Source organism: Seriola aureovittata, chromosome 13 (genome assembly GCF_021018895.1).
Source record: "Seriola aureovittata isolate HTS-2021-v1 ecotype China chromosome 13, ASM2101889v1, whole genome shotgun sequence".
NCBI lineage: Eukaryota > Metazoa > Chordata > Actinopteri > Carangiformes > Carangidae > Seriola > Seriola aureovittata.
In genome coordinates, this window is record NC_079376.1 from 6,712,791 (window position 1) to 6,728,658 (window position 15,868).

At 39.3% G+C, this 15,868-nt stretch overlaps 2 protein-coding genes and 1 non-coding gene across 4 annotated transcripts; all 3 read right to left on the reverse strand.

Moving 5' to 3' along the window:
* Window positions 1-3,004: 3,004 nt before the first annotated feature.
* trnal-uaa (transfer RNA leucine (anticodon UAA)) lies at window positions 3,005-3,087 on the reverse strand. The gene has a single exon. It is a non-coding gene; the product is annotated as a tRNA-Leu (tRNA).
* Window positions 3,088-3,952: 865 nt separating this feature from the next.
* stx11a (syntaxin 11a) lies at window positions 3,953-7,154 on the reverse strand. The gene is made up of 2 exons (XM_056394505.1): window positions 6,994-7,154; window positions 3,953-5,300 (listed from the first exon to the last, which is right to left on the reverse strand). The coding sequence occupies exon 2, from the start codon at window positions 5,293-5,295 to the stop codon at window positions 4,408-4,410; it is 888 nt and encodes a 295-aa protein (XP_056250480.1). The 5' UTR covers window positions 5,296-5,300; window positions 6,994-7,154; the 3' UTR covers window positions 3,953-4,407.
* A 219-nt stretch (window positions 7,155-7,373) lies between these two features.
* LOC130180772 (syntaxin-11-like) lies at window positions 7,374-10,558 on the reverse strand. 2 transcript variants are annotated; one of them, XM_056394506.1, is made up of 2 exons: window positions 10,426-10,558; window positions 7,374-9,379 (listed from the first exon to the last, which is right to left on the reverse strand). In XM_056394506.1, exon 2 carries the CDS (start codon window positions 9,375-9,377, stop codon window positions 8,508-8,510), a length of 870 nt encoding a protein of 289 aa, XP_056250481.1. In that variant the 5' UTR covers window positions 9,378-9,379; window positions 10,426-10,558; the 3' UTR covers window positions 7,374-8,507. The 2 variants fall into 2 exon arrangements, with proteins under 2 accessions (XP_056250481.1, XP_056250482.1); XM_056394507.1 differs by having other exon boundaries at window positions 10,421-10,558.
* Between the last annotated feature and the right edge of the window lie 5,310 nt (window positions 10,559-15,868).

Genomic DNA, 15,868 nt, shown 5'->3' on the forward strand with positions numbered 1-15,868 from the left:
ACAGTATGATGTTTTTATACTTTACTATACTATGTCTTTTTTTATGACTTTTTATGCATTACTGTACTATGATGTTTTTATGCCTTATGCCATATGTAATGATAATGACTTTCTATGCCTTATTCTTCTATGATGTTTCTTTGCTTTACTATACTATGTTGTGTCAATGATTATTTATGCCACACTATCCTAGGACATTTTTATTCCTAACCATACTATGTCATTTTCATTTTTATTCTATGAAAATTTAATCACTTTTCATGCCTTCCTATAGTACAATGTTTTTTGTGTCAAAATACTATGACGTTTATATGACTTTCTTACTATACTATGAAGTTTTCATGACTTTTCATGTCTTCCTGAAAAGATGATTTCTTATGACAGGAAAATGAAAAAGTGAACACAATCAGACCAACAAGTAAACACTTCAATGAGGCTGGTTTTATTTGTGCATGAAGGACAGATCTGGTACAAGGCACACCAAGGTCTCTCTCTGAGTAACAAAAGTTTGACTGCTTGTTTGGTCTTTTGCTCTCCGATGTGCGTGACAAGCTGATGATGATCTGGAGATGTTTGCATCGGTGGGGCCTCTTAGTTGTTGCACATTCTTCTTCAGACCTCCTGAGATCATTCTCCATCTGTGGGGCTCTAACCATATAAGCAAACACCAACATTCATCAATTTAACAAGGCCCTCCAGATATGTCCTAAATACCGTGTTGTCCTACACATATATACAGTCAAACATCACTTATATTCTCAGGTCGAAGTTATATGCATGTAAATACCTTACACTTTTCTATGTGTTACTATACAATGACATTTTTATGACTGTTTATGCCTTACTATACTATGACTTTTATTTTGACTTTTCATGCCTTACCATACTATGATGTTTTATGCGTTTTTATGCCTTAGTATACTATGACCTTTTTTTGACTTTTCATGCCTTACTATACTTTGACTTTTATTTTGACTTTTCATGCCTTACTATACTTTGACTTTTATTTTGACTTTTCATGCCTTACTATACTATGATGGTTTTTGGGTTATATACCATGACGTTTCTTCAACTTTTCATACCTTATTATACTATGACGTTTTTTTTGTCTTTTTATGTCTTACTATACTATGACATTTTTTTTGTCTTTTTATGTCTTACTATACTATGACGTTTCTATGCCTTACTATACTATGACTACAATGACTACTATGATACAATCCCAAAAGAGCAACCAGTCAGCACACATTCACACCTATGAGCACCTTAGATTCGCCAATTAATTTATTTTGCATGTTTTTGGACTATGGGAGAAAGCTGGATTACCCGGAGAGAACCCATGCAGACATAGGGAGACATGCAAACTCCACACAGAAAGGCCCGGGGTTCAAACCCAGAACCTTCTCTCTGCGAGGCGCTATCCACTGCCCACCATGCCGCCCTATATCTTTTTCATGCCAATGCTATACTATGACTTTTCATGCCTCGCTATACTTTGACTTTTTTATGTCTTAGTATACTATGACATTTTTATGCCTTAGCATATGATTTATGATATATATATGACATATATGTCCCTTTATCAAGAGTGATGTTAACCTATGTGTCACCTATAAGAGGATATATTATTATGACATACAGTATATACATCCTCTGGATGTATATATTTTATAACATATATGAAATACTTATCGTAAAATGCAACTTTATTAAAACAACATCCTTATTCAAATTGTATGTTTGTATATAATTTTCTCAATATTTTCTTATTCAATTAAAACATACATGTCTATTTTTTATATTTACATATATAATCTGAATATACTGATAGGCTTTGGGATGGATATATATTTATGTAAAATATTTCTATAATTGTAAATATAAATATATATATAAGTTTATATAAAAGCGTCATATGTAATTTCTACATACATTGGCTATACTTTATATACATATATGATTTTACTTCATATGTACATATATTTCATGTGTGTAAATTCAACCATGTACACATATTACATTTGGATATGTGCATTCCTGAATATAAATTTAGATTCTATAAACCGTTTTGTACGTTAACTCTCTTTGTTTTGGAGGGGTGGCGGGGTTGTTGCGTCCCTATGTTGAGACCAAACCTACGCCCTTGTGTTACAGTATTCCTCCGCTGTGATGGAGTATCTGTGATTTAGTTTTGTCTTGTTGTGTTGGATATATACAGCCAAGGTAAATTCAATAGAGGCCAAATCAGTTGTTACCATAATGGTTTTCCAGTGTTACTGAAAAGTGACAGAAACTATAAGTATTTAAAATATTTCTAATGGTGTAAATGTAAATTATAGACCGCACCTTTACTTTTATTTATTTATTTTGGCTTGTGTTGACAATCATAACTGATGTAAGGAAACCTCGTACAGAATCAATGACTACATTTTGCTGTTTTCTTGTCCTAGCTCTTGTTCAAATACTTGTCTAACAGTCAACATAGGAGGAAAGACAATCATTTTAATATTCGTTATTGAGCCACCCGTTTTGTTTACACTGGGACTAGATTACGCATTCAGATCATAATTCAAGGACGAGATACACAGTGAAATGTGCTGAATATATTTACCCCAAAACCCCCCCTCACAAAGGGAAACCAAATATATCACCGGAGTCGGGGTGTTTCCCCCTTTGCGGTTTCCGATCCTATGAAGCTTTGTTAATCGTCTGTGGTGTGTGTTACTAAAATAAGATTAAACGATGAACGCGTTGCTAGAATTAGCAATCACTGCATGACTTTTAGAGCCACACACGAGCCTGACAATCGTTCCCATGTGAAAGGACCAGCGGCATGTAAATAAGACACAGACATGTTTGCGGTGGTTACTCAGACAGAAACGTTTTTATGACAAACTGACAGCATGACCAGAGGACAGCAAGTCGCATTTGACGAAATTCAGTCTGTCACAGACAACCAAACTTCTCTTCCACCGCAGGTTTTCAGCTTAAAATTTCCGCCTTCTACCAGGAGTGGGGTTCGAACCCACGAGGACTATTGTCCATTGGATCTTAAGTCCAACGCCTTAACCACTCGGCCATCCTGGTCAGTAAACGAGTTCTGCCAGGGATTGCAGTCATGATTAAAAGACAAAAGTGACATAATGTTGTCAGGTATGTCTACCTGAACTAAGCCACGACGCCACAGTGCAAATAAAGCCAGTCATGCTTCCAGTAAATGCCCCCACAGACCGCACAGCTCTGCTGAGGAAGTGCAATCGTTGCACACCCGTTTCAACACTGAGCAGAGGCAGTTATGTCTCAGCAGTGTCCTTCTTTACTGTATAATGGTCTCAGTCACAGAGCCTCTCAGCTTCAGTTTACCAGATGTTAACTGGGATTCCCCCGTATCACACACAGGAAAATAAAGGTCTTTTTAATTTGACTATCATTACAGGACAAGAGAGCGAAGCCTGCTGTGCAAACAGAAGGTCCTCTGACCTGATTAGCTTCCCATTCTCCCTGTTGTTGTCACACTGCCTGAATGAACAAATATTTACATGTAGAAAAATCAGAAACCTGCCCTATAATACAAATATGATTGACTTTGGGTGTGTGTGCCAGTGTGTGATCATTAACAGCTACAGGGAAACAAGGGATTAACGCTCAGTCAGTTTCATCACTGAAAACAGGAGGCAAGTCTTGAGAAAGCCCTGGTTTATAGCTGGTGATAACTCTACACGGGGGAGGCCAGCATGAAGTTGTACGGTCCACACCTATCTATCTTGCCTCCCAAGCTGAACGCAATCAAAAGCTGTGTGTGTGTGTGTGTGTCTGTGTGTGTCTGTGTGTGTGTGTTGTATTCACTGTATTTCTAAAGAGGTGTTAGGTGTTAAGCAATGGCTGAAATAAGAAATAGTCCTGCTTTCAGTTCCAGTTTGAAGCTTAGCTATAGACTTACATTCAGGCTGTCAAAACTAGCCACTCTAAGGCATTTATTTCTAAGTAAATTATACTTTACATCACTTAAATATTTCATAGAACAACTTACAAACGTACAAAGCTGAAAGAGCAAGAAGGCTTGGAGTTATGCATAAAATAATAGCCTAGATGTCTTTACAGTTATCTTGCAAACGCTGGTCTCAGTAACAATCAGGAAACATAACACTCATATCGCACTGTACATATTTGCATACGAATGTGTGGTTTCAAAATACACCAGACCTTTTTCTCAGACCGGTTCATAGAGAAAATAATAATAATTGGGCACTTCTGCTGCTTAATTTAAAATTGACTCATTGCTTCATTAGAGCTCAATAAATACACAAACTAAAACAAAATATTACAAGCATCTTTGTGTAGGAAGCTGATTTGAATCTAATCTCAGTATTTTGATGTCACTGAGAAAAAAAAAAGACTGATGATGTCTCAATTGCAGCAAGGGAAGCAACAGCAAAAGAGTTTCTTGCATGGATTGTTTTTCTTGTATTTCACAGCCTTCTTGATCTGAGTTGAAGCCTTGATGACGTAGTCCTGAGTTGCACTGACATTTGCCTCTATGTTATCCAGCATGCAGCCCTGCTCCTCCACCAGCGTGGCCATCTGGAAGAAAAGCTCATGAATGTCTCTGATGCGGCCCTCCAGCTCCAGGAGTTCCTTGTGCCGGTTCTCGATCTCGCTGAGAGCAGACCTGGCAGTCTTTCCTTCCTGGAGAAGATTATCCGAGAAGACGTTCCACTTGCCCGTCTCGATCATCTCGTCTATCTGCTCCCTGCTCACCTCCTTGCCCATGATCTCCGCTTGTCTCTGGATGCGGGTCTTGCAGTTCTCCCTCTGGACCATCTCAGCCTCGTTGTACTCAGACATTGCATCGTGGAAGGCCCTGGTCAGAGACACATACTGTGAACGCACCATGCGGGCTACAGCTGATGTAGGCCCGTGCTCCTCCTCCAGGTCCTTGGTCAGCTTCCCCAGTTTCTCCAACCGTGCATAAATGGCCTCCCCTCTGGCCTTGATGTCCCGTCCCAGAGCGCTGGAGTCCCGTTTGATGCTGCTTATCCTCCTGACGGACGTGAGGAACCTGGTGTTCTGCTTCCCGAGACGCTTCACGTCCATTTTGAGCAGCAGCATCTCCTTCCTCATCGCCTGGGCCTCCTTGTAGATGCCATCCATCATGTCTTCTCCCTCAAACACGATGGCATGTTGCTCCAGATGCTCCTCATCGTCAGCGGTGTGGTTCTGGTTCTCCACGGGCCTGCGCACCTCCTCTGCAGGCATGGGGGTGAAGGTCTGCAGCTCACACAGTCGGTCCCTCATCTCACCTGCAAAAGGAGTCAGGAGCTTTTTACTGACCATCTCAGAAATTATGTGTATTTGCCATCTGGCAGAGAGATAGATGAAAGGATCGGTGACACTCTTGAATCTTTTTGTCAAATATGAAGCTACAGCCAGAGAATGGTTAGCTTAGCTTAGCATAAAGACTGGAAACAGGGAAAATGGTAGCCTGGCTCTGTCCAAAATTTAAAAAATATCCATCTACCAGTTGTAACAATTAAACATGTTAACTTGTCAGCTTTACAGTTGGTGGTAGATTTTATTACCCTCAGACTGAGACAGTCCACCTGTTTCCCTGTTTCTTTCTTTATGCTAAGCTATGCTAAATGGCTCCTGGCAGCTTCACTACAGAGTAGAAACAGGACGAAACAGCAAGTAACAAAGTTACTAATGTTATATCTCATTTGTTTTATTTGTAACAAAACCAGTGGAAAAACAACATCGTGTCATTTTATGGGGGCTTATGTACTGGACCATTTCTTGCTTCTGAGCAGTTACCAGGTCACCAGCAGAGACCTCAGGAAGTGGTTCCAACTAAGAAAATAGTCACCCCATAAAAAATTGTCAAGATGTAAAAAGAAAACTCAATAAAAATTGTAAAACAGAACTTTGTTTTTTATTCTGTCCAGGCATATTCATCTCATTAACCCCTCATATTTATTTTGTGCCCCTTTGGAGGGGCTCAACCCTTAGATCTTGAACCACTGGACTGAACAAACTGTAGAAAGGGTAGTGAAACTAACTCTAACCCTCAACCAGCTATAACTGTAAAGTGCTGCTTGCAATAATGCATCAACATTAATATAAGATCAGTCATCAGACAGTATAAGATCTAATGCTGTGAGAAAAATGTTAGATTATTTAATAATCAACCACAGACTTCATTTTCCTGCAGAAAACACTGAGTACTTTTTAAACTTTAATAATTCTGGTGTTGTAGTACTTCTACTTAAGAAAAAGATATTAATACATATTCTATCTCTGGTCTCATCCTACGTAGAAATCCAAACCCTTCTTCTAATGCCAGATGAGATATGTCATATTTCATGTAAAACTAGAGAAATTAGCAATACAATAAGAAAATCTACTAATTTCAGCAAGATATGGACACAAGAATTGTACATGTTGTGAATGAGTTGTAACTGCAGAGGATCATAGTAAAAGTATATTGTAATTCATATGGGGTTACTATTTTACAGAAATATTATGTAACTATATCATGTGTGCATGTTTTTGTGAATGTCAGGATACTTTTTGTCTGTGCAGTGTAACTTCTGAAAGTTCAATATAAAGACTTTTTTGAAAAGAAGCACAAAAGCTGCTCTATAGGAAGCCGATGGGCTACTTCCTCAGCTGTGACGTTCTCATCGCAGATAGAAATTAATTACAGGGCGTCGACTTAGACTCGCTTATTTCCTATTGAGAGAACCTGTCACATATCGTTAGTGTGATACTTAATGTTGAGAAAGTGTTTCACAAAACGCGATAAATCACACTAACAAACCTGAAAGCATCACTGGCCAGGACAAGCCAGGAGGATGGGGGAAAAGAGAAACTAGACAACACTAAGAAGCTGTGACAGAGATCAGCGTGTGAGTCAGTCCCGAGTTAACAGAAATGATTTAATCGATTATTTGAGCCAATATATCGACCGGAGAAGAGAAAACAGAGCTCACATACCTCGTTGAGTTGTCCTCCAGCGGTGCTATGCTAGAAAACTCACTAAAGCAGCAGACGTGACATCGGAAAGACTCATTTCCTCTTTTTCTCTTCGTTCTGTCACCAAATTTCAACATGTACAAGAGTCAACAGTCTCCCAGTGTTTTGAGGAGGTCTCTCACTCACACACTCACACACTCACATTACACTGCCACAGTGATGCAGCCTGCAGCAGGTACTAATGCGGAAGATCACGCCTTCTCCTCTACATTTCACACACTTCACCGTTTCTCTGGTTTGAGTCAGTTTCATGTTTTTTTTGTTTTGTTTTGTTTTGTTTGTTTGTTTTTTTTTTTTGTTTAATGTATAATTTTTGATTTTTGATGATTTGTGAGGCCTCCAGTTTACTGTCAGGATGACACATGACAGACATTACATTACATTTTAAATTTTTTTTCTTTATTAACAAAGTCTTCCATTAAATTAACGTGAAACAATAAAACATAATTTGATCTTATTATACTGAGGTCTATATATAACATCTATACTTATAAAAGTGTACAGGAAAAAAACAGAAGTTAACAAATAGTTTCACCACAAAGTAAATTTAGATGCTGTTGCATGGAACTTCCATGCTGTCCACAGTGGTGAAGTATATTTAGATCATTTACTTAGTAAAAGTACAAATGCCACATTGTAAAAAATACTCCATCACTAAAACTGCTGCTGGAAACATGATGTTACTCCAGTATAAAGGTCCATAAGTCACTTGCAAAATGTATTAGAAGTATCAAATGAACAGAATTAGTAGTACCATTGTATATCATATTATTGGATCAATATTACTGATGCATTAAGTAGCATTTTACTGTTGTGGTTAGGACATAGATCATTTTTACTGCTTTATATAAAGATGGGAGAAGTATTCAGACCCTTTAGTGACGTAAAAGTAGCGCAACTGTTAACATATTCTATTACAAGTAAAAGTCCTGCATCGAAAATGTTACTTAACCACAGTAGTTGAATGTAACTAAGTACATTTACTCAAGGACTGTACTTAAGGTACTACGCTCCACCACTGGCTTTCAATCATACATGACTTGATCTTCATCATTAGACGGAGTGTGTCCAGTTGACAAAATCTATGTTATATGATTGAAAGTTATGTCTGATTCCCTATTGATTTATATTATTTGCTGATATGGCTGTTTGCAAATTATGCTGATCATTAGTTTGATAAATCTCATTGGGTATATTGATCTCTTGTTTGTTTGATGTATGTTTGCTCTCTTTTTATCCAGATAAAAACAGTATAAGTTCACCTCATCATCATCAGTGTTTAAAGTGTTCAATGAACTGTCCACAGGGTTTCTCCTCACCCTGGAAACCGGTGCAGCTCAGTTACAGTCTCACAATATTTTACAATCATCAAAGGCTCCAGATATGGCTTAAAGGGTTGCTCATTTATTTTGTAGTGCAGTTTTGACCACACGGACCAGTGGACCTGATCCAAACCCAGTGGCCCCTCATCAGACCTAGTTGTAATAACATGGGAAGCAGCCACAGAACAGTTTCTTGAAGGGGTTGCTCTTATCGGATGCAGTGGCTCTCTCCAGCTGGACTATTCCTTCCTGAACGGCCACTTCAGCATTTTGGACATTTTTCTGGATGTTTTGGACGGCGACCCCCTGCTCCTCTACGAGCACGGCCACGTCCAGGAACAGCTCCTGGATCCCCTGGATCCTCTTCTCCAGCTCCACCAGCTCCTTTTGACGACTCTCGATCTGGAGTAAAGCGGAACGGGCCGTTTTGCCCTCCAGCTGGACGCTGAACACAGTCAACTCCTCGCCCTCCATCATCTCCTCCAGCTCCTCCTCGCTGACCTCCCTGCCCACCACCTCCATCTGCCTCTGGATCTGACGTTTACAAGCCTCCCTGTGGCTCATCTCTGTGTCATTGTAGCTGAACATCACCTCCTGCAGAGCATTGCTCAGACACTGGTACTGTGTCCGAGCTATACGTGCTGTGGGGTCAGCGCTGCCACGCTGGGCCTCCAGTTCCCCTCTGAGAGCGTTCATCGTGTGCAGCTGCTGCAGCACACCTTCTGCCCTGCTTTTAATATCTGCCCCGATTGCATTGGAGTCCCGCTTTGTTGCTGTGGCGTACGTGGTCTTGTTTAAGGCCTGGTAGTTGACATCTTTCAACTCGCTGATGTCGTTCTGGATCTGCTGGATCTGCAGACGAATCTGCTGGGCCTCCTGTAGGACACCATCCATGTCCTGGTGTGAATGTGGCGCTGCCGCTGCCGCTGCCGCTGCATGCTCTGACAGGTCGTCCAGCTCCACTGTGCTGAAACCCTCTGAGTCAGTCTGCACCTGCTGTAGGTTGCTCAGTCTGTCTCTCATGTCTGAAAGGAAGATGACACAGAAAGAGAAAAGATTTTGATCTATTCAGCTGGATGCAACAATTTGTCTGTTGGGTCCAATCTCTTACAAGGGATCACAAGATAATTAAACCTGCTATAACGGGTTTTTTGGCCACTGCTGGACAGCAGAAACAAGCTGTAATCTGAGAAACTGCAAGGTGAAAATTACTTGTTGGTGGAACAACGTCAAACACATAAACAAATGCAACCTTTAACAAGGGGGCCCAGTAGACACTTTCATTTTAAATAGTCACAACTGACATAAGTTGTAACCATTGAGAAAAATGAGTGTATTATAGATCTGGGAGTATGAATTCTCTTTTTGTTTTGTTGTAAAAACTGGGAAGAAAAACACACTAAATGACAGACGCCACAAGATCAGGACTCATTTGTAGCAACAAAGAAGCGTGTACTTGTTGCTGTGTTAAATGTCTCCCTGAGCGCAGCTGAAGGGCGTCCAACAGGCCGGAGTTCAGTCGAGCACATAATGTGCTACTGAGAGCAGGAAAATGTAAAGCTTCTGTAATCAATATCCACAGCAGGCGCGAGCATCTACTTCTCATTCTTCTGTATCATGTTATCTTAGAAGAGCATACTTGAGCTGCCAGGTCATTCAGTCTCATTCATGACTCGGCAAACGAGTTTTCAAGCAGAAAAGTACAGCGTAGAAGGATTTCAGCCGGTTTTAACTAAGGGGATGTACAGTTCTTACTTAATGTCAGTGTTTTAAAAGTGGGATTCATCAAAAACAGAGGAAACATCAGTTATTCTTAACAGCCTGACAAAAAGCAGTCACCAACCAGCAGCACGAGGAAGTCTGGTCGGCATTAGTTGATGTTTACAAAAGAAAAATGCAAATTTTTCAATATTCTTGACACATTTTTCTACAAGAGCCAGAGTTAAGAGGCCACAGATGCCAAACTGAGGTTTCTCGTCTGTCAATTCAGATGTATAAAGATTTGACCTAAAAGACCACCGTAGGTAAACCTCAAACACATTGAATACGTCAAACTATACTGATACCTTACTTGTTCAGCTGTTATCTATAGAGGGTTTCTTCACTTTCTGTAGCACAAACTGATCATATAGAAATCCAGTCGCTCAATGGATCCAAAGTGACGGCTGAAGAAAGAGTGAGAGCTTTTTTTAAAAAAATGTTAACCATCATCACTTATACACCTGCTTAAGAGGAAACAGAAACAAAACAGTCTGCATTCCTCTCGTGTCACATGGAGGCACAGGGAGTGACGTGCAGTAAGGTAAAGCCAAGCCTCTCGAGCCTCCATCATAAGGACGATCACTGATATACCTGTGTTTACATTCTTCTACCTTGGGTCAGCTGTGACTCAAGTATGTTTGTGTTTACTGATAGATGTCTAAGTTGTGTTTAATGTCTAATGAAGTGACAAAGAGTTTTGTGAAAAGAAACTGATGTTAAGCTATGACCTTGAAGGGGGGGAAAGAAAACCAAATATGTTAGATAACATCAAAGACAGAAGTCATCACACACTGACATTGGAGGCCGAAAACCGACAGATATAAAGAGGAAGTATTTCAGATATGCTATCTTCCAAAAGGGGGAGGAGGGACTTAGGCCTTAAGTTGTGATAAGAAATGATCAAGTCTTGCAGAAGTCAGTCTGTCTTGCCACTTTTGCAGGCAACAAACGTAACCTTTCCTTTCAGTGTGATGAAAAAGCAGTCTGACCGAGGCCTCGTTCTCACATTGCACACAGGGAAACCACCAACTGTCAAGTGACTACCAATCATGCTGCCAGAAAGAGAAGCTCAGCTATATTTTGAACAAAGGAGATGGATGGGTGAGGTGATGTGTAGGACGCTGTGTGACACAGTCATTTCCACAGCCAGCAGTGGATTGTATGTGATTAGTAATTTCCATCAGCCTCCATGGGCCTGAGTCATACTGGCTTCGTTTCTCAAAGGGGTTTTCAAGTAAAGTTAATCTGTCGGCACACACTCCTCCAGTGTTCAAGTCTGACACTCGATTCTTAAGAAGAGAAGCATGAATCGAACCAGTTGAGGCTAAAATATCCCCCCAGAAAACCACGATGCAACCACGATTCTCTGTTTCACTGTTTCGTCTCTTGTTTCATTCACTTGGTCAAAACCTGGCGTGTTCACACATTCATACAGTTTATCTGGTTTGTACTTTACTCTAGAGAAGGGATTTTGAATGCAGGACTTTTACTTTTGTAACATCAGCCTGGTTCCTTTTTCACCACTATGTATATTTGACTGAGGACTGTGCTTTTTGGTGGAGTATTTATTTTGCCCAGCAGATGTCAGTGGTACAGCAGTACCTGCACGCGTGGTTTATGATAACAAAGCCTGAGTAACAGGTTTATTTGGGATGAAATGCAATTTGTATTAGTTACGGCTGTATTTTATGTAATGACAAAGCAATAAAAATCTGACATCCATTAAGATCAAATTTGGTACAGCTTTATGTATCCCTGTCAGAACAATTTGTCTGTATGCAGCACATCAACAGATACACACAGCACCGGAGAAAAAACACTATTAATCAAATAACTGAATACAATCAATTAGCCCATCAATTGGACTATAAATGGTATTGGTAATACTAACTAACTAAAGAACAAGGTAATCACTGTTTTCATGAATTCATTACTTGATTTAAAATTTTTTTTTTTTAATGTGGATTTTGGTCAAAGCATTACATAAGTTTTGATTTAAATTTTTAGGACCGAACTCAGCCCAAAAAAAAAAAACTGAGCAAGTTGAAAGAGTTGTGGTTTAAATCTAGTTATTTCTTTTCAGTCACCTGGTTCTGATTTGAGCAGCATGTTTTTTATCAATACGCTGTGTTGCATTAGTTTCAGACGTAGACTCCCCTGGTCACCGGTCAGCAACCGAGCATGTGATCAGGTGAAATCTAACTTGGCCTTGTATACACTCCTCAGCGCTGCTGCGAGGTCAGAGCGAGCAGACTGGGGTCCACAAATACTAACAGTTCATTATGAAAGTGCCAAGAATGTATTCTTAATTAAAGGCCGTAAATCTGCTAAACTCCAGGACAAAGGTCTATTTTGTGCACTCGGAAACCTTAAAGTAGCACAGTTTGCCCCCCCCCCACCATGTCACCATGCCAGATTTCTGTAGTAGACCCTTTCTTGGAAATAAAAAGTTTTATCTACAGTATGTGTGTCAACAAAAACTGAGTGGGTCAGAGGAACACAATCGCCTTTATATCTTCTTTCTTTGGTTCAACTATGACTCTATACTTCTCTCTTTCCAACTGTCCTAAAACATTATTCCAAATCCTGTTGGAGTATTTAAAAATTAAGATTTTTGGGTCGTCAAGGGAAAAATAAATCAACGTCTCTATGTCAGTGGTGTTACTTTAAGAATTAAATTGATAAAATGCTCCAAACTCTGACTTTGAGATGCTAATCTCTGTAAAACAGCACGTTTAGTCAAACGTTTCTGCTGAAACAAAAATACACTGATGCTAATATTTAATGCAAAGTCTGGGGCAAAAGCAGAAATCACAATATCAAAGCTCTGTTGAACCCTCATGGTCTTTAATCCAGTTTCATGCACAGAGCAAAAGATTTCAGCTCAGCATAAAAAAAAGGACACATTCATCAGGTTTAAATTTTAGCAGTAAACTTATTTCTGATGCCCTCAAATGCCCAGAAAAAAAAATACACAGATGCAGACTGACTCACCAAGAACCCCTGCGTTTTATTTCATTATATTGCATCAGGCCACTGGAGTTAGGTTGCTGTAATCAGTGGAGAAAACATCAGCTGTTTTCAGTTAACCAAAGCTGTGACTCTAATTAATTAAACTTATTAGCGTCCTATCAAGGTTCACATAACAGCACCAGTGTCTCACTGCATCTGATCAAATTAACATGAATGTCTGTCATGGGTTCGGAGATGTTTCTCCGCTCGGAGCTTTCCCAAGGTCTCACTCTGTTCAGCTTCGGTGACACATCACTGTTTGTTTTAGGTAAACCTGTCCTCAGCTACTGGGGTAAACAGGGAAGCCAGTGCAGGTACGCAGCCGTGCAGGGGCTTCTTACCCTCTCTCTTACACTCTCAGAGGTCAATTAAGTATTTCCTGCTGTAAAGTCATAAAAATTCAATTAATTGATTATTTTGATTCCTCTTCTTTTACACAAAATAGTCTAATTGAATGAAATAACTGACATGAAGGCAAACAGATGGTGGGTTGTTAGTAAAACTATAGGCCAGTGTTTAATGTGTATTGATAGTTATATTGATAGTAAACTTAAGGATACAGCAGCAGTGAGTACGGGGCTGGAGGACATGTAGGAGACACATCACTTGTTTCACAATCCACAGACAATACAGATTATAGTAAAAATAAAAGCTACTACAGCGCTGGCCGGGTTGTGGTGAGGTTGGCACACTCACAGGGCAAAGCTGGTCGAGCTTTGCATTCATTAACAAAGCGTTTTGAGTTCCTGGCAGTAAAATGGACAAATGGACTCATTAGAAACACAAGAAATTACAGCAGGGATAACAGATTTTACAGGACCTATGGACATACTTGCCAAATTGTTATTTGACAAAATGGAGTTATGAATTCGTCGGCTGGGTAACAAACGAAAGGAAAAAACTGGATGAATCTTTGGACAAATATAACAGGGCACGAGGCGTCATTGAACGGCCTGATGAGTATGACACAGTCAGCACATCTCAACCCAGCTGCGGACTTTTGGGAGATTTCGGAGAAGTGTTATACAGTGCTCTTTAAATTCAGAAAATGTATTTAACACTGGAATCTGCAGTTTTCAAGAACCACATGTGATGCCAAAACAGGATCCAACAGGCCGGCTCTGTAGTCCTCAAAGGTTTTGAAGAGTGAATAAATGGTAGATTAAAAGATAAAGCTATAAATACTTTATTCCTTCTATACCTCTTTATCCAGCTCTGTTTTATTTAAAGGTCAAACTTCTCCAGCCGCCCTGTGCTTCATGTTCAAAGTCTTGGAGACTGGACAAACCTGTGAGACTATTTTATTTGTCCGGCCCTGCTCATGATATTCTGCCCACATGTCTCAGTTTAATTTCCAAATTATGTTAAGTCTGTTTTGCTCCACAGATACATTTGACCAGTCCCTTGTATTCCTTCCTTTTAAGAAAGCGATCTTGCTTGACTTTAAAATCTTGATCATTTTTATAAACTTTCATGTAATTTTACTATAATTACACTGTCTCATTGGCTAAAAACTGTAAATTCATTAAGATGATAGATGCAGAGGTTGAAACGTTAATCATTTCAGTATGACTCACTGCAGGCGTATCATGCATATGAGATCTCCTGATGTCTTGTGCATCACGTGTTCTGATGTTTAGTGAAATTAAATCAGCAGCATTCTCCACGACTTGTGTTCATTAATATGACATGACATTCAGAAATGTAAAACATAAAACCCAAATCTTTACAGAACGTTAAAAAAGTTGCATCTTCGATAAGATAGGAGAGATAAGATAAAATAATCCTTTTTTAGTCTCACAGTGGGGAGAAATTAAAAATACTGTGGATGAATAAATTATATTTCTTTTCAAAGGGATTAAATATTATACTTTTCATGTTTTTGATTGCCAAAACGACGGCTCTTTATTTTGAAAAAATTGAATAATGACTTCCAGATATATATACATTAATTTTGGAACAACTTTCTAATAATGCATCTTTTTTACTTGCGCTTATAGGTTGTAACTCATGATTATATTAATGATTGATAAATGTTTTATAGATAACTTAAAAACCATTCATAAGACCAAATCTGGGGTTGGCAGGTTGTAAAAAAACAAATCCCATTGGCTGGTGTTTAGCCTTCTGATTGGTTATAAATGTTGATAATCCATTAATAAATGCTCATGGGTTTTGTCACTTTGTGATAAGGTGCCAGGTCTTCAGTTAGAAATGTTAATAGGTTTTGATCATTGAGTCTGCAGTTATACGTGTTAATAAGTCATTAATAACATGATAAATAAACCCTATATAAAATTTGTCTTATTAGAAACTGGTATCTTTTTTAATAAATAGAATACATGCCATATGCTTATTTCTCTTCATTGTAATGTGTAAAATAGTATTTGCCTAGATCAAGGTGTTCATGTGTGTGTGTGTTAAACATGTTGGCCAACATCAGGGCTACAGCACTGACCAAAAGTCAGGAAACTGTGCACTCTTTTTACAACGAGGACATCTGATGTCCCAGCCGCAGTTACATAAACGCATCAATTCAAGAGGCGGTGACTTTTCCCCCCATGAGGCTGAGTGACCAAGATTCAGCAACATCATCAGCAGCCACTTCTCACTGTCATGAGCCGACATGACAGACCTCTTAATGAGATTTGCTCGCCCATTTTCCTAGACTGAATGTGCAGCTCTATAAAGGTCAAGATCAAGTTAAAGTTTTTGTACTGATTAAACAAACATGATGTAAG